Genomic DNA, 19,500 nt, shown 5'->3' on the forward strand with positions numbered 1-19,500 from the left:
AGAAGAAGAAGTGAAAAGTATCGCAGACCGTTGAACGGTCCATTTCACCGCTGAGCGGTTGCGGCGCTGTGGGTCTTGGCTTTTCTTAAAAGCTGAGCGGTTTTCCAAGTTTTTCACTTTGAAACCCTTCTTTGCATTTCGCCTGAGCGGTCTCCCTAAGCCCTAGCACTCTCCTTTCACTTTCAAGAGCTTTTTATAGAGATTTCCTCACTTTCTCATCACCCACTCACCAAAAATTCAATTTTCTACCATTGCTTTGTCAAAGTTTGGGATTTTTGGTTGAGACCCAGGCTTCCAAATCAAAAACGAAAGGTAAAATGTGTTTTCTGTCAGAGGTGAATGAAGAGGAAAAAGATAGCAAAGGAGCAGATGTTCACCAAAATCCTTTAAAGGAGCATGAAGGACTGAGACCAGGCTTGCCTATACAGTTCAACAAAAAGCTCTAGGTGGTGAAAGAGCTCAGAGTTGATGGGCTGATAGAAATTGAATCTCCTACTTCTAGGAGAACCAAGAAGGTGAATAGGAAGATGCTAAAGACTAGTTGGTATGTTGAAGGAAAAGATGACACCAAAATAAAATATGTGACATGAGCTTATTGGGTCAAGCTAGTGACGTTAAAGAAGCGCTTGCTGGGAGGCAACCGAGTTCTCTGAACTTTACTTTTAATTTTTAATTTTTGTTTCACTTTTATTGTGCTTTGCTTGAATGAATTGAGCTGCTTTGATTCAACTGTGATTATTTTGTGATGAGTATTACTTTATGAGATTCTGGTGTTTGATTGATGTTGAGATGATGCATGATGTGATATAAGTGATGGCTCACAATGTGTGAAATAGGTGCTTGAGATAAAGTTTGATTGAGATATTGAGCATAATGTTTTTCTAAATTCTAGAACTTGTGAGTCTAACTGTGTGAGTTTTAAGCTTCAGAGTTGTTTTTAAATAATTGTTGTTACTTTGGAAGCATGAATGATTTTGCCCAAATTTTCCGGGATTGAATTACTTGCTTGCAAGTTCCATATGATCAAGGCCATCCTTTGTTATCCCTCGTTCTTTTGGCCTTCACATAATTTATGCCCACTGAAAAGGGAACAATTTGTTCTAACCTTTGAACCTTGATCCTTATGCATGTCTTGAAAAACCTTTTTGAAAAATCTTTACCTTGAGTTGAGTTGAGAACATTTGATGAGGTACTAATAAAGGTTCAAGTTTGGGATTGCTAGGTAGCAACCCACTTCTCTAGGCAGTGAGCAATCAAAAGAAAAAGCAAGTGAAAAGCAAAGGCAAAAGAAAAGAAAAGTGAGAAAAGAAAATTCAAAAGAAAAGAAAGAGCTCACTGCAAGGAAAAGCTGGAAAAAAGAAAGAGAGTTGATCTTGAATGACAAATTCATAAATGTCTCTCTTAACTCAAGGAACTTTGCTGACCAGAAAAACCAATCTCCTTCTTAGCCCAGCCAAGTTACAAGCCATGAAAAGCCCTTGCGATGATAACCTGCTTGTAAAAATGTTTGATTGTGGTTAAATGAAAGGCAAAATTAATTTGTGTAACATTGTGATAGCATAGAGAAACACCACACTATACACCTGTGAGCTGAGTGAGACACTTTTGAGTGCTTGAGTGATATGCTTTTGAGCGCTTGAGTAAAACACTTTCCTTGGTGAGGAATAGTTCTCTGAATTTCTGATTGCATCTTTGCTTGGTTGATTGATCATTCTTAAGGATAACACTTGTTGGAAGTGTTTGAGCATCACATTGACTTTGATTGAATTAAGGCATCTGCACATCTTGACTGAGATCTTCATGCTGAATTGACAAAAGTGATTCCTTTTCTTGAAAGAAAAAGTTTTTGAAAAAGGTTGAGTCATCGTAGTGATTGTTTTGAAGAGTTGAGTTACATTTTGTTTGCTTGAAGACAAGCAAAGTTCTAAGTTAGGGGTTGTGATAACGGTTTAAAACACTGTTATTTGTGATGTGATTTTGATACTAAAAGCACTTTTTTCACTTAGAAACTTGCTTGGACTCATGCTTTTTGAATAAATTGTGTGAATAAGAGAGTTGGGGTTGATTTCAATGATTTTATGACTAATTCCCCTTGTTTTGACAGAGATTAGGTAATACTGGAAGAAGAGATAAAAGACCAAGAAGATGAAGCTCATAAAGGGTCAAAAAGGCACCAGAAGGAGGGAAAACGCGTAGCCCGAGCGTCCAGAAGCGTAGCTTAGGTGAGCAAAAATGACGTCCGCTGCTTGGGTGGTGGCCCTCGACGCCCGGGCGGCAGGGCTTCATAGCTTGGGCGACCATTTTTAATGCCCAAGCCTTACATGAACTTCAATTCACGCCCAGGCAGCCCCCCTTTGACGCTTGAGCGGCGGTTTCGGTGGATCGGGCCCTGTTTCAGCTCTGTTTTGATTCTTTTGGACCAGACCTCGCTCTGGCACACCTCTGACACTATTTAAAGGACCCTAGGGCTCTAGGTTTTGTATCCCTGGCAGAGAAGAGCATGGCAATACACTTTTAGCCTATTCTTAATCTTCCATTCTCCTTCTTTCTTCCATTATTCATAGAGTTCCCCTATGTCTATGGGGAACTAATTTCTATTTGTTGTTAGGGAATGATGTAACCTTGTAAACTCTCATGTATTTGAATTGATTCTTAATTCCATATGCTTTTTCATTAATTGTTAGAGTAATTCATTTGTTTTATTCCTGCTTATACAATAGCATTATTTATGAATTGCATGAGTGCCGGGAGGTTCCTTTCAATTCAGGTTCTTGTTGAATTACTCCTAAGGGTTATATTTCTCAAGGATGAGTGTGTGATGAGTCTTAGTCGTCTTAACCTCTTGATCTTCACATCTTTTTTCCAGGAATGCTAGGAATTGTATGAACTGGTAATTAGGGACAGGCTTCTTTACCAAGGGATCGGGTTTAAGTGATTCAGTGAGGGACATTGGCATTAATGCATAAAGAAGAATTCTTATATACATGAGAGGAAACATGGTGAAATTTAACCCCAACAACATACCCATCTCATATAAATCAAGCTCTGTTCATCTTTGTGCTCCTTTGCCATTAATCAATTGCATTTTATTTTATTTTATTAATTTTGCCTACACCCAATGATCTCTTTTTATTTTTAAGTCTTAATTAATCTCGTTTTCACACAACTTTTCAACGCCGAGAGTCCTCTGGGATACGATACTTGGATTTACCATTTTATATTACTTGTGCAACTCGGTACACTTGCCGATTCAACCCAACAGTCGACTGTCATCAGACAGTTATAACAGTTAAGTCAAATAGTAGCAGTCAACAACAACCAAATAGATTTTGCATTTAATATAGTTGACTATCATCAATGCTTTAACTAACTTTTGAAATATAGCCGTTACTGTACACAAGCATAACATAATTTCAAATCAAATAACTGACTAAGTTGGATCCACTGTGCATGTAGTCGACTTAGAGACATCAGCTCAATTTGAAAATCTTTTCAATGCAAAATCACTCACAACACTATTTTTGAAAGTCTGTGCATAGTCACGAATTTTAATTGACTTACTTCATAATGAAGTCGACTTAAAACTTGTAGTTATGCCATACATTATAAGTTCATAAAAGTGCATGTGGTTTTCTATTCAAAACATATGTAATGCAATAAAAAATGATGTATCAGATATAAGGCTCAGTAAGTGCATTCATATATCAAGATCAACACAGACATGTTCAATAAGATATCATCCATAATGAGGAATAAAACATGTAACACAAAACAATACATGTGTTATTAATAATGTGTTGTCATCATAAAAAACCAAAATGACTAGAGCACTGTGAGATTAAGGTTAACTAAATCAGTGTTTCCCTTATCAACAATCTCAACATAATGGATAATAACAATTATTCGTGCTCGTATTACAATTTATTGTGAAACGGTAATAATTATATTAAATTAAATATTTTAAAACTTTTCTTTTCATATACTAAATAAAATTATTATTTTTTGTAAATAAATTCAAGAATCTTATACCAATGCACGATAAGTCTATAAAATATATAAGAAAAACTTATACAAGATAAAAATGTACAATAATATACGAAACATTTACTTGTAAATTATTTAAATTGTAATAATATAAAATTGTAATTTATATACTATTGTATATAAATTATAGCTAATTCTAACTGTAATTTATATAATGTATTGGTTTTGGTTATATATAAATTTTATCTAGAAAAAAAAAACCAAAAAATATTCAAAACAAATCTACATGTTTTAGCTATTATCATAACTGAAATATAATGGTTATACTTTAATTATGGTAATAATTGAAGTTTAATCTCTTTTTAATTTTAAAAATAATTTAAGTTTAAGATACTAGACTTTAGTTATATAAAAAACTAAAACATAATATGTCTTTAAAATTAAATTATTTTCAAAATGCAAAAAAAAAAGTAGGTTTTGATTATTAAAATAATTAAAATTTAATTTTTTTATCATTATTTAATTATAATTTTATATTTCGATTTCTTCCAAAATCGAAGCTCATAGAAATTTAAAGGTTTAAACCCTCGTTTGGTCCTCATATTTGTGTGTCAATCTCAATTTGGTCATCCTATTTTTTTTTTCTCAATCGGGTCCTATTATTTGTAAAAATGAGGCAATTAAGCTCCTTCTGTTAAGTAATGACTAACGCCGTTTCTCTGTGATGACATGGTGCATACTGAGAATAATTATTGTATTACGTGTAATTTTTTTTATGCTGATGTAGCAGTGGGGGCACACGTGTCGATCTTTATCTTCCATCTCCTCCCATTTCATCTCCAAGATCACCTCTACCACCTCTCTCTCTGCAAATCTCGCGAACCAGATTACCTCTCTGGAATGTTGATCTCACTGTACTCTTTGTTGGTGTTAGTTTTGCTCATGGGGCTCACAACAGGCTTTACCATGGCATGTACAAAGATGAAGTTGTGGCTGTAAAAATTATCAGGGTACAGATGATGACGATAATGGAATTCGACACTTGAACACAAATATCCTTACTAGATCCACCACCGTCGTTAGTCATGCGCCGCCAACATCCTTACCAGAATCACCACCGTGCTACACAAATATCAACATCGTTAAGCCACAATCTTTCACTCTCAGTCTCGTCGGATCCACCATCTTCTTCTGACTCAACCAGAAAAAAAGATTACCTTTTTGGTATGCCAGATGCCTGCACCCATGATACCTCTCCTCCAACGCCCACGCGCCGGTGAAATCCCTTCCTCCATCAGAGAGCTAATTTTAACAGTTGGATTTACATATCTCTGTGGACAAACTATATACAGCTAGTAAACCCAGATAAACAATTTCCCCCAAATTTCTTTGCACGATTAAAATCGAAACCCATTTCCTTCGATAAAATATGTATTTAAATGCGAAACATACTATCGAAAAATTCAAATACCAAGGCCCCAAACTAGAAGAAAATCAAAATTAAAAACAATGTAAATGAAACACATAAATCAATGACAGGAAAACATAATGAAAATTCATAAAAATCATCCGTGGAATTAGGGTTTGGGCCAGGGGTCGTGAGGTTAGGTCCAGGCCAGCCCCCAATAGCAGCTGCAACGGCCACTCCGAGAGTCACCGAGAGTCACTGTCGAAGAAGGACAAGCTCCTTCCATGGCCAGGTCGTCGTCTCCGCCATTCAGCTCCGCCGTTGGAGTACGGTTTCCGACCTCCAGTCCCTCACGAGCATCGTCGGATCCACGCCGGATTGTCCTCCGAGACAGTCGCCCATGATGCTGCTGAAGGTAGCCGTGCCGAGAAGCCTCTCGCCTACGCAGGTGTCGATGATGCACCGTCGGCAACTTCATGTAAACGGCAAGGATGACGAATCTGAATTCTTAACGTTTCCAAACGTTTCCAATTAAATTTTGAACCATGTCACCTAAAAGAATTCCACGTAATATAACAATATTACATCAGCATTTTAAAGTGTGTACCATGTCATCACAGACTGACGGTGTTAGTGTTAATTTAACGGAGATGACTTAATTGGTTTATTTTTACAAATTTTAGGATCCGATTGAGACAAAATAAAAAACGATGACCAACTTGAGATTGACACACAAATATGAGGACTAAAGGAGAGTTTAAACCAAATTTAAAATTATAGAAATTTAGAATTCGATTCAAAATCAATGTAATAAATCCACGTACTTTTACTTCGCCGCGTGAATACGCTTTTGATTGTTAAAGCGAAGTACAATAAAATAATCGAATTCAGATTTTTTTTCCATTAATGTATATTCGTGTCTTATAATAACAAAGAGCCCATTTTCATTTTCAGTACCTGGTTAAGTGGTTCCACTTAGTAAGAATGAAAAGTTGTTCACACCACATTATTGCAAAACGTCCCCACTCAATAATTCATTGCTGAACCTTATATTTATGAAAAGAAAAATATGATTCTGTAATTATAATAGGTTATATTATATATATATATATATATATATATATATAACACGATAGATTATGGGCCCACGTTTTTTATCTTCATATAATCGCAAGAGTCTATCTTTACACATTGAAACGCACCAGAATCAAGATGGTTCTGTTTCATAAGTAGTGTTCAGATAAACGCTAATATCCATTTTTTTTTATTTCAGTGGTGAAACTGCTTAACTGATAGGGAAAAAAAATTGAGGAATGAAAAAAGAAATTATATGAAAAAGAAAAATAAAATGTTTTTATAAGCTATGGATAGATATTACACTATTTGTGAAACATGAGCAATGTTTGCAATGGAGAACAGTTAATTTGAACTGTTGAATTAAATTTATGCCCTGTAAATCAAGAATCATCAGTAAGACCAAGTGACAACCTAGCTGTTCTGACCTGAATGAAAACCACCATGCCATGCTTAACTTGTTCATAACCTAATAATCGCCTAAATAGTGAGTATAAGTGGTAGTTGCATAAAATAAGGTTATAAACAACCAAAGACTCCCTTCAACCTCTGACAAAACTGTAAGCCTCCCGAAGATCATACAAAAACTAAGAGATAATGGATACAATGAGAGAGGAAAAGAAAACAAAAAACCATGCGCCGGTTGCTACTAATGGTGCTCTAGAACTGTCAGGGAATGGAGTGCTCATTCCAGGAGTTAGTCCACCGGTATTGCCCCCACCGTAGAGTGGTGTTGTTGTTGTAGATGATGGCACATTAGGGTTGTTCATAGGAGGTGTTGTTATTGGTGTATTTGGTCCTCCCGCAGTACTGAAGATCAAATAATCAATTTCTTTTGTTAAAAGTTAGACTACATAAAATACTAACATATTCAGCTATTAATGAAAAGCATTTTCATGGCTTAACACAAAATCTAGTTCCCTAAATCTAGTTTGGAGCTAACCTTTCCCACTATGCAAACTGTTTTAGTTACCCTCAATGGTGCTACATTTTCAACTTATCATGTGAAGGAAAGTTGTGATGCATCTAACTTCTACATTGTAATAACCATGTGGATGTGAACAAAGAAAATAAAAGTTGATCATGACACGTGAGAGGACAAAAGAAGCCTAGAACTAGACCAGTATGCCCCATAGTTGTCCCTGGTCTTGATCAACAGTTTTTTTTACACGCTGAAGCATGAGAATTCAACACAAAAGGGTCAATTACATCCCAAGCAATGATTAGATCACAACCCGCATCTTCATGTGATCCCCTATTGTTGTGTAACAGGCATGATTCCCTTTTTGCTCTGTCTAGGTGAATACCTTTTTTAGCACATCAATTAATTAAACTTGCTAATCAAATAAACATTCAAGTTGATTGATTATTCACCATAATTCAGAGTAAATTACCCGTTATGTACCTAACTGTGATTGTCCATGTAAAAATATACCTTTCATGTAACGTAAGTCACCTTACTACCAAACTGTACCTAACTGGTCATGTCAAATCCTACTACGTACTTTATCTTCTTTTCGACTTTCTTTCTTTTACCAGTTAAATCTTGATGGGTTTAATTTTATGTGATTAAAAGGTATATGGAAATTAATTTCAGACACATTTGTTTTTATTAAAATGCGTCTCAATAAAGTTAATGTTTTTACAATGAATATTTTTTACCAAACAAAAATTGATTTATTTTTCTTTTATTTCAATTGTATACACAGCCCTGATTTCTAGTAAAAAGTCAATTATAGCTTTTCTTTCCAACCCCACCATCATACGCAAATGGTTGATGCTATACTTGCTATAAAGACAAAAACCGGGCAACTATTATCAAATAAAAAAGATAGTTTGACATGATTTAAAAAAAACACACACACTATTTTTAATAATATAATAATATATATTATGATTTTAAATTAAAAAAATAATATAATAATAGTTAAAATATTATTATTTATCAAGTCAAATGAAGATAATTTTTCATTTTCTGCATGTCAAAGTGTTACTGCTCATTATAAAATAAATGAAAAGTGTGGGTGAGTTTATTTTAACCATTGATGCAAAGTGCTCATCTAACAATTGCCATAGAATCATGAGTGGATGAGTCAATTTAAGGATGGAGAAAGAACATCCGAACAAGGTACTGGTATGGTATGACGGAAAACAACATCTGACATAAAAATCAATTACTGAAACACTAAAATGTTGCATCAGATACACTCACTTTACCACGCCATAAAGCAAATAGGGCATTCGTTTTTTAAAAGCAAATATCACAGATAAGCATGATTCATGATTATGAAGCTCAACAGCGTACGATCATGGTGAACCTGAGCCGTTGGATGAAGTGGGCACGCATAAAACTCATCCAACGGTCCAATGACAAAATGGAGAAAAAGTAACCAACACATTCTGGGAGCACACAGTGTGTCAGTATAGTACCACCAATATTGTGCAGCCCAAGATTTTGAAAATTTGAAGAACCAAGAGCACAGAGGCCGTTTGGTTCCAGATATAAATTAATTAGACGCTTTTTTTTAAGCTTTACACAGTAATATATATATATATATATATATATATATATATATATATATATATATATATATATATTGAGTGTGTGTGAAAAACCAGATATACTATACACCCACATTTTCATCACTCAATTTGAGTACTAGAAGAAAATTATTTGGGTGTTAATAATCAAATTTCAATTTAAATGTTTTTTAAAATAGGATAATTATAATTTTATAAAATTTGCTTTTTAGTCGCATGCTTTAAAATAATTTCTTTTAGACCTTATTTATAGTAATAAGGTTAGATAAGGAATAACATGATAGAGAACAAAATGTTGATATACATGGATATTAAAATAGAAAATTTTTAAATAAATGAACCCAAATGTAAAGTTTACAAAATAAATTATAGCTAATAAAATGTCTAAAATAATTTAGTTTGAAATTTCATATAAAATATAACACCATGCATAAAATTGATTGAAAGATGAAAACTTAAAAAAAAGGATGTTTTTATTCTTAAATATGATTTTATCTTTTATTTCTAAAAGAATTCAACAATCATGCTACTTTTCTTACCGAGCAATTGTTAGTAAAAAAACACTGGGTAAGTGAATGCAGCACAGATACAACAAATTTTGAACAGATAAAGAGGAAAATTAGGTTACCAAACGACAGGAGTCACACAGCATCTTCCTCAATCAACACTCTCCTATTCAATACACTCATTCACTCCCACTCGAACAAACAAATACTCTCTCTCTCTCTCTCTAAACAGCCATTTTCTCCACCACCATTACGTGTTCCATGTCCACTCTATCGTATCAGACACGCCATATCAACCAGACAGACGAAAAGGTACCAAAGAGAATGAATGAAAGAAAGAAAGAAAGAAAGAAAGAAAGGTGAAAATAAACCGCAAAAAATACTGACAACAAGAATGAGAATCCACTTACTTCAATGTCAAGAAACACAAACGGCTTCACTTTCACCAATTGTAAATAAATACACTCTCCAAACCATAATAAAGTAAAACTCTTCGTACCATATAATAATATCGGCAGTAGATGTGACACATTTTTTTATTAACATATCTTTAATAATAATATAATATTAGTAACACAGTGAATTTAAACCATACAGAAAAGGCCATACCTTGCAGTAGAAGGATACACACAAGATCCATAACCTGCAAACGCCAAAACAAATCCGAGAAACAAATGAAACTCTATTAAAAAAAAAAACAGCTTAAGAGTAAAAACATGTAAAATCTCATCGATGTGAGATTCCAACCCAAAATAGAATGAGTGAGTAATAGAAACGAATGTAAATGAGAACAAGAGAGGAAACATACTGGGATCACTGGTGGCGATGTTGGCAGTGCCAGCAAAATCACAGGACCCAGGAGCTCTGGCTCTGCGCTGATAGTAGCTGTTGAAGGCATAAGAAGCGTGGGCCTGAATAGTGTTAGGGAGAAAACAGAGTCCCTCAGCCTGAAGAGGAAGACAATCAGCACCAGCCCCACATGCATAGTCCAACGCCGTTTGCAGTGCATCATTGCTAGCATCACTCCTGGCCACACACCAACTCGCTGTACCTTGACCAACCACATTCTGGACTCCCACCATCGTGGTTAATAATAGCATATAAACAAACTTTGCTACTGCCATTGGAGAAAGTTATAGCTGAGTGTTTTGCTTTGCTTAGTTGGTAAAGGTTGAGAGAGAGAAAGAAGAGGGAAGTCTTTGGAGAAAAAGAAGAGATTATATTATGGTGAGTGAGAGAATGCGGAGATGGGAATAGAAGCCACTTTCGATTTCTTTTTCCCCTCTCTTTTTCTTATTATCACTACACAACGCATCATAGTGCATCTCGGGTTTCTGTGTTCTAACGTTAATGTCTGCCCCCATCATCAAAATCAAACCTCACTTCGTATCTTGTGAAACCACTATCAGGTAGTCCTTTTTCTTTTCTATTTATTGAGGAGAAAAAACAAATGTCATTTACCGGAAACCTCTTTCCTAATAAATACTCTCAGCTTTTATATTTTTTCTCTTTGGTGCAATCGATCATGGAATTATTATAAATTTTGACATAATTATGAACATATCAAAAATTAATTGTATATGAATATTTATCGTTAGACAATATTTAAGATAAAAGTAAATAAATATTTATAATAATCTGATTATTAGTGAAATGAAATGATTTTAAAAGTTTACAAGATGTTTCAAATTGTGTTTGGTTTTGCTTAATTTATAGGTTAACATGAGGTTAAATATCACTATTGGTCCCAATTTTTGTCATCTTTGTTTAAAATTATTTTAATTTTGGGTTAAATATGTTTTTAGTCCTTATATTTTAGGACGATTTTGGTTTTAGTCTCTTTTTCAAACTAAGGTACAATTTAGTCCTTCAACTTTAGAAAACTCTGGTTTTAGTCATTTTTACCAAATTTTTTTAACTTTATTTGTTGTTTCAAACACATTTTTCAGTTAACATTGAAGCAAAATTGTGTCAAACAGTGTAAACAATCCAAATGCTATAATGAAATGTGTTTGAAACAGCAAATAAAGTTAAAAAAAATTGGTAAAAAGGACTAAAACCGGAGTTTTCTAAAGTTGAAGGACTAAATTGTCCTTAGTTTGAAAGAGGGACTAAAACCAAAATCGCTCCAAAGTATAAGGACTAAAAACATATTTAATCCTTTAATTTTTTTTAAAATGTTCAATGTAGTCCTAAAGATCACAATTTATTTTCAATTTAAGAAATGACTCCTAAGTCGTCTCTCAAGAACCAAATATTGGTTCAGTCATTAGATCGAACACTTGGTGGAGGGTATTTTTGGGTAGATTTTGTGTATGAAATGAACTAAATTAAAACTCGAATTTAACACAGATTAAAACACAGTATTAAAACATAGTATTAAAACGCAGTTGATCACTAGCTCAATTACATGCTCCAATCACAGATTAACATCAATTACTCAATACTCTAACCCCTAATCCAACACAAGTTAACCAATTAAGCGAAGACTAACCATGTTTTCATAAAAGCGAATTAAGTAAATGCCATGGTCATATTAAATCAATTCTGCACCATATAATTTCATCAACTAAGCGAAGATTAAACACCAATTGCAAGTGCACAGATTCAATATCAACCAAGTTAGAGCAGCAAAAACACAATTACGATTCAGAAATCTCAAGGAAACAATGCATATTGGTTAATGACCAACCAAGCAACCCTAAGATAATATTAATTCGAAATTCCAGTAGCAAAACGAAAGGAAATTAACATTAAATCTGGAATAGAATGCACAAAACGAATTGCAAGACAGATTAAAAAACCGCAAAAAAATTGAAGATTAAAAACGTAAATGGATATAGAAATTAGAAACGTAAATGCAAAGGCGGAAACATAAATGCAAAAGAGGAAACGTAAATTGGATTGAAGATGCGAAATTGAAAAAGGGAAAACGCAATTCAAAACTGAGAACCAAAGTTCAATGAAAATGAAATTAGAATTAAAGATGAGATTCAATACATAGAAGACAAAGATAGAAAACAAAACCTAAACCCCCAAAAGGGGAAGGGGGAGGGGGTGGTGCGGTTGAAAAACGAACCAATGCTCCAAGACCTAAGAGGGGAGAGAGTGTTCAAATCTAATTTGGGGTATTTAAAATCCCAAATTACGAAAATACCATTCCTATGGGGTTCTACAAAAAGTGCCCAAAAATAGGTCCAAAAGTGAAATCTGGTCAAAGCTAAAATAATTAAAATTACAAAACGAAATTAGATGCAATTATTGACATGGCCACACTCTTGTTGTCCTAAGTATGTTTCCGAAATTGTCTTGCAAATATTAATTGGAATAATTAAGCCCAAATAATTCAAATTAATTAAAATAACAATTACTCTTGAAATTGAGCCCAAATAATGAAAAATGAAACAATAATGGAGAATTAGACACAATTCACTAACACAATTCGGTGCGAAAAGAGAAATGAATAGTACAAAATAGTCATTCATCAAAATAGACCACACTCAGACTTTTGTACTCTTAGGCAAAATCAAGACATAGAACCAGGAACAATTCAAAAGACATCAAAAGAGTGACACAACCTTTAGGAAACAAAAACAAAAAAGACACACAAGTAAACAAACAAATTTACAAAATCCTCAATGAATCCTGGAAAGAGAAAAGGAGTATACAACATCCAACACATAGATAATCAGATAAAGTAGATAGTAATGGAAATCATCCAAGAAATTCAAAACATGACAAAATAATCAATCAGCTCAAGAGGTGAATCAAAAGAAACAGAACCTCACAGATGCACTGTCACTATTGTTAAGCCCCTGGCAAGTGTGCCAGATCGTTATCAAGTAATATAAACGGTAAGACTGACTATCGTTCTCCCAAAGGACTCTTAGGCCTTATCTTTCTCATGTAAATTGATTGCATAAGACTTAAAAGAAGAATAAGTTGTAGTGTTAATGCAAAAACTGAATTTAAACATGCAAATGCATATTTGAATCAATTAGCAAATAAGAAATATGGATGAATGGAGTTGTTGGGGTTTACAATTTCATCCTTATCCACCCTCTTATATCTACTATTCTTATTAAATTTGCTTTATTTCAATGTCATGCAACTTTCTATTTTACTCTAAACTCGATCTCTCGGCGAAAAGGGCCTATTACCAATTACTAGTTTACCATATCTAGTTTCCCTAGTAATTACCAATGCATTATAGTACAAAAGCTTAAAAGCAATTGACCGTCCTACCCCTATCTCTAGGCAATAATTCATTATCAAGAGAATTCTAATCAATTCTAGATTTCCCCGTACGTCTCCGTATCAATAAAACCAAATATCATACCACCGAATGAGTTAAACGATGTAAGCATTAAAGCACAAAAAAGAAAACCCAAACAATTGATAATAAGAGCATGTTAATATAATAAGAAGTTTAATACAAGAGAGTTTCAAAAGGATTTATATTGTTCCCCAACAACAAAAGGATTAGTTCACCATAGACATAGTGGAACTAGATGGAATTAGTGAAAAAGATGAAAGAGTAAACCCTAGAATTGATAAATTAGAGCCTAAGCATCCAAGAAACCGACTCCAAGGAATGTAGAAGTGCTCTAGACGTCTCTGCTTTCCAAATGATTACTCTAAAGGTCGCACTGGGGCTACTTTTAATGTAGAAAAGTAATAGAACTTCGGCCCAAGCCCATCATTTAGGCACTCAGCGGTTGTTAAGTCCCTGACAAGTGTACCAGATCGTTATCAAGTAATATAAAACAAGTAAGTCCGAGTATCGTTTCCCAAAGGACTCTTAGGCCTTAACTTTCGTGTAAACCAATCGATTAAGACTTGAGAAAAGAATTAAATTTAGGTTTTGTATGCAAGACGAAATTAAACATGCAAGATGCAGTGAATCAATTGGCTAGAAAAGACTATGGATGAATTGAGTTGTTGAGGTTTATAATTTCATCTTATCCACCCTCTTATATCTATTTTTCTTATCTAATTCGCTTATTTATCAAATTGTCATGCAAACTTTCTTAGTCTACCCTAAACCCAATCTCTTGGCGAAAAGAGCCTATTATTAATTACTGGCTTGCTATCTTTAGCCTTCCCTAGTAACTAATAATGCATGATAAACGGAAGCAAAATGCAATTGATCATCCTACCCCTATCTCTAGGCGGTATTAGCATAATCAAGGAATTCCCCCCAATTCATGACATTATTGTACGTCTCCGTATCAATAAAGACAAACAACATCTATCGAATGAGTTAAACGATAAAAGCATTAAGCAAAGGTAAGGAACCCAACAATTGATAAGGTAAGCATATATGTGGTTGTCGCACCCCATGCAAAATTTAATGTGCATAAAAGAATGCAGTATAGACTAGGAAGTGACTCCTAGGTTGTCTCTCAAGGACCAAATGTGGTTCGAGAATTAGGTCAGACACGAAGTGGGGGGTTGTTGAAAGGTTTTGTGAATTCGGATGAATTAAATTAAAACGCGAATTCAAATAGAAATGCAAAACGGAATCAGATGCAGAATGAAAACGGTTGGTCATTAACTCATTCACTATGCTTCTAATCACTGATTAACGACAAGTACACACTACTCTAATCCAAATCCGACACGAATCACCCAACTAAGTGAAGGCTAATTCGGTCTTCAAAATTACAGACTAAGCGAATGCAATGCACAAATTTAATCAGTCATCCACCATACAGTCTAATCAACTAAACGAAGAATTGACACCGATTAGGCAACTAAGCGTATACCTAATCGCAGGTAGACAATAGATTAAATATTGAGCAGAATCAGAGCAGCAGTATGACAATTAAAGTGTAAGAATCTCATGGAAATAAAATAATTTTATTAACGACCAACCCAACTATCTTAAGCTAACATGACAATTAAATTAACACAATCACACGAACTAGACAACATTAAAGTAAACGAAAACATTAAACCGAACAATGCAAGAGATAAATATCTAAATGCAATTAAGCTGTTAAAATGCAAAGTAAAAAAATATGAAATACTCATTGTAAATTTAAGATGGCAATTTGCAAGACAAGTGACGGTTCAAGCATGAAGGCTAAATAAAAGTAAGATGCAGCTTTATCCAAATGGAAAATCACGTGTGCACCAAGTATCAATGGTCCGTGTGCTGCTAAAAATTAAAATTGAAGTTGAATCAAAGTGTACCATGTGCGTGAAGTCCAGCCAAATGAAGAAAAGTGACATAAAACCGTGCAACACACTCCAAAGAAACTGTGAACATCATCCATTTGCAGCGTGAGCAGCCTCCAAGAATTCTGCACCGCTTTCTCCTAATCAAAAAGCAAATTCAATCACCATCATGTGCACCACTTCTTCCAACGTTTGCTGCAGCTCTCCTCTCCAATAAATTCACCACTAATTCCTTTCTATAAAAAAAATAAAATACCGCCACCAAAGCAAAAATGAAAGAAGGAAATAAATAATAACCTACTAGACTATCTCGCTGGAATTAAAAAAACTTTTATATCCTATGCACTTTCATTGAACGAAATAAAAACACTCATCAGATTCAGCTAATGCACATAATGCAAAGAAAAAAAATGCGCTTCTCTCCATTCAACAATTGAACATAGCGTTTCAACCAAGAAAAGGAAAAGTGTGCTCATTCTTCATTTATCCAAAGGCCAAGAAGATAAACATGGTGTTTTTTCAAGAAGGAAAAAAAATGTTCCAGCCAATTCTAAAATCTGCCGAGAGAGTGAGTCTTTAGTGTGTGATGGTTGGTTGCTTTAAAGCAAGGCCATGTGTCTTCAAAAATGGGGTGGGATCCACCCTAAAAAGAAAAGGAAACCCTAGGGCAAGTGTCCTACAAATTTGGGCCCCTTATATTTTTTTAACAATGGCCCAATATGCAAAAGTTTCTCCAAAAAGTTTAAACAATTAAATTACAATACAACTAAATTTAAAATGTCTAATTGGAGAGTCTTGAATTTATTTTGTCTCCTTCCCAATGCTCCAAATTGTATCTCCAAAATTTTCTCTGTAATTAAAAATGCAAATAATTAGCTCAGAATATTCAAATTAATTAAAATTAGAATTTTCGGTCAAATTAAGCACAATTAACAGAAACGGGAAAATATCTGACAATTAAGCACAATTACCTGATTTATTTAAGTGCAATAAACCAAATACAGTCGATAAAATATCGACTCATCAATATGCAAGCATATAAAGAAAATAAGAATTTTGATATAAGAGAGTTTCAAAAGATTATATTTTTCCCTAATAACCTAGGGTTTAGTTCACCATGGACATGGTGAATCTAGATGAAAAATAATGAAAGAATGGAAGAATAAACTCTATATTTGGTAGATTGGAGCCTAAGCATCCAAGGAACCTCCTCCAAGGTGTGTAGAACAGCTCTGGACGTCTCTATCTGCCAAAAGATTACTTTTTGAATCACACTGGGTCTATTTATAAACCAAAAAAGTAACAGAATTTAACCCCAATCAAAACAGATAACCGCTCAGCGCCTAAATAAACTGCTCAGCGGTTTCCCTCTAGCCGCGCCACCGCTCAGCGTTCAGTTTAACCGCTCAGCGGTTTGCCTCTAATTCACTTCCATTTTCAATTCTCCTCAAAACCCTACAAAACAATGCCAAAACAATCATAATATCTCTAAAACCAACTTTTGACTCTCTCATGACTCAACTAAGTGTTTTACTTGATTTTAAGCTCATTCTAAGCCACAAAGGGTGTGTTTTGACATCATATTCAAGCATAAAAATAACGGTTTTTAGACTGTTATCACAACCCCAAACTTAGAACTTTGCTTGTCCTCAAGCAAACAAGACAAGACTTGGCTGTCCACTTTTTCCTTAAATAGTTTAACATTTTCAAAACTCATATTCCTCACAACAAGTTATGATTCAATTCAGATTATCAGTGGAATCCTACCAAGATGCATGCATACTTTCAATCCAATTCAGTTTTATTCATGAATGATCAATCCACTAAGTATAGATGTAAACATGGAATTCAACAATTCTCGCCAAGCAAGTGTTTCACTCAATCACTCAAGTGTTTAAGAGGACACTTCACTCTCAATTATTTACATGTCACATAAAACAAAATTGCCCTTCATCTAAAACAATCAACATTCTCACATGCAAATGTCATCACAAGGACTTTTGCAAGGCTTATAATGAGGCTAGTCTAACAAGAAAAATTGGTTTTTCTAGAACACAAAATCCTTGAGTCAAGAGAGCTATTTTAACATTCAAAGTTCAAGTACAAACTCTCTTTTTCACCAATCTCACTCATTCCCAACTTCTTCCCTTTCCTTTTTATTGAGCTCATCTTTCATGCTTTTTATTTTCTTCTTTTTCTTTTCTCATGCATTTTTCTTTTTCAACACTTGAGCTCAATGCTTGCCTTTAAACTTTTCCCAAACAACCCCGAACTTGAACCTTTTCAATACATACAATTATTCTCAACCCAACTCAAGGTAATCAATTCAAAACAAAGGTTTTCATCCTGTTTAAGGCTAAGGTTCAAAAAGTGTATAACATTTAATCACTTTGGGAAAAATTTGGCTAAGTAAGGGCTTCCAAACATGGCCTTGATCATATGACATAACATGCAATTCAATCAACTATCAAAGACTCAGGCAATATCATTCATGCTTCCTTCTGAACAGTACATATATCAATGAAAACTCTAGAGCTCAATACCTCACACAACATGCTTTCTCACACATCATTCATACACTCTGCTTAGTATCATAATCACAATCATAAATCATCACACATCTGCTCACATAGTTAGTGAACCATTCACCTGGATATCAACATGCACACAATCTCAATCATGAACCACATTCAATCATCATCAAATAACTCATCATGCAATATAATCATCAAACCATCATCAGAACCAATGTACAAGCCAAGCATAGACACAAAAATAAAGTTCAACCTATTCTACAAATCCAAAGTACAAAAGAAAAATAAAACATGGGTTGCCTCCCATTAGCGCTTGTTTAACGTCACGAGCCTGACCCAAACATCATGGATCCACCAACATCATTACCGTGGAGAATTGTTCCACTTCTCCTCCCAAATAATGTTTGAGCCTTTGACCATTTACCACCCAACTCTGCTGCTGACCATCATCATTTGGATTCTCCAATTCCACAACTCCATTTGGAAATACACGTTTTATCACAAAAGGTCCTGACCACTTTGATTTCAACTTCCCAGGAAATAACTTCAATCGTGAATTAAATAATAACACCTGTTGCCCTGGGTTGAAAACTCTTTTTACCAGCTTCCTGTCATGATAAAATTTCACCTTTTCTTTATAACTCCTGGATGACTCATATGCATGTAACCACATCTCTTCAAGCTCCAATAATTGATTTCTACGCTTGCTTTGAGTCTCATGAGGATCAAAATTTAAAAACTTCAAAGCCCACAAAGCCTTATGTTCCATCTCTACTGGCAAATGACATGCTCTCCCATATACCATCTAAAAAGGTGATAACCCCATGGAAGTCTTCATAGCTGTCCTGTATGCCCAAAGAGCATCATCTAATTTATGTGACCAATCTTTTTGTGAAAAAGCAACTGTCTTCTCTAATATCCTCTTGATTTCTCTGTTAGAAACTTCAGCTTGACCATTTGTTTGCGGATGATAAGGTGCAGCCGCTTTATGTTTCACCCCATAATGTTTAAGTACCTTGGCAAGCTAAGCATTACAAAAATGAGACCCCCCATCACTAATAAGTACCCTAGGGGTTCCAAAACGTGAGAAAATTTGCCTTTTCAAGAATTTAATCACCGTGTTAGCATCATTTTTGGGACATACTAGAGCTTCAACCCATTTAGTCACATAATCAACAACCACCAAAATATATTCATTATTAAAAGATGGTGGAAAAGGCCCAACAAAGTCGATACACCAACAATAAAAAACTTCAACTTCCAAAGTACC

At 34.4% G+C, this 19,500-nt stretch overlaps 2 protein-coding genes across 2 annotated transcripts; both read right to left on the reverse strand.

The window, feature by feature from the left end:
- Nucleotides 1–6,758: 6,758 nt before the first annotated feature.
- On the reverse strand, nt 6,759–10,919 carry LOC106779423 (PLASMODESMATA CALLOSE-BINDING PROTEIN 3-like). The gene is made up of 3 exons (XM_014667522.2): nt 10,322–10,919; nt 10,123–10,156; nt 6,759–7,276 (listed from the first exon to the last, which is right to left on the reverse strand). Exons 1-3 carry the CDS (start codon nt 10,635–10,637, stop codon nt 7,054–7,056), a joined length of 573 nt encoding a protein of 190 aa, XP_014523008.1. The 5' UTR covers nt 10,638–10,919; the 3' UTR covers nt 6,759–7,053.
- Nucleotides 10,920–18,573: 7,654 nt separating this feature from the next.
- On the reverse strand, nt 18,574–19,035 carry LOC106779421. The gene has a single exon (XM_014667519.1). The coding sequence runs from the start codon at nt 19,033–19,035 to the stop codon at nt 18,574–18,576; it is 462 nt and encodes a 153-aa protein (XP_014523005.1).
- Between the last annotated feature and the right edge of the window lie 465 nt (nt 19,036–19,500).

Source organism: Vigna radiata, unplaced genomic scaffold (genome assembly GCF_000741045.1).
Source record: "Vigna radiata var. radiata cultivar VC1973A unplaced genomic scaffold, Vradiata_ver6 scaffold_284, whole genome shotgun sequence".
Classification (NCBI taxonomy): Eukaryota; Viridiplantae; Streptophyta; class Magnoliopsida; order Fabales; family Fabaceae; genus Vigna; species Vigna radiata.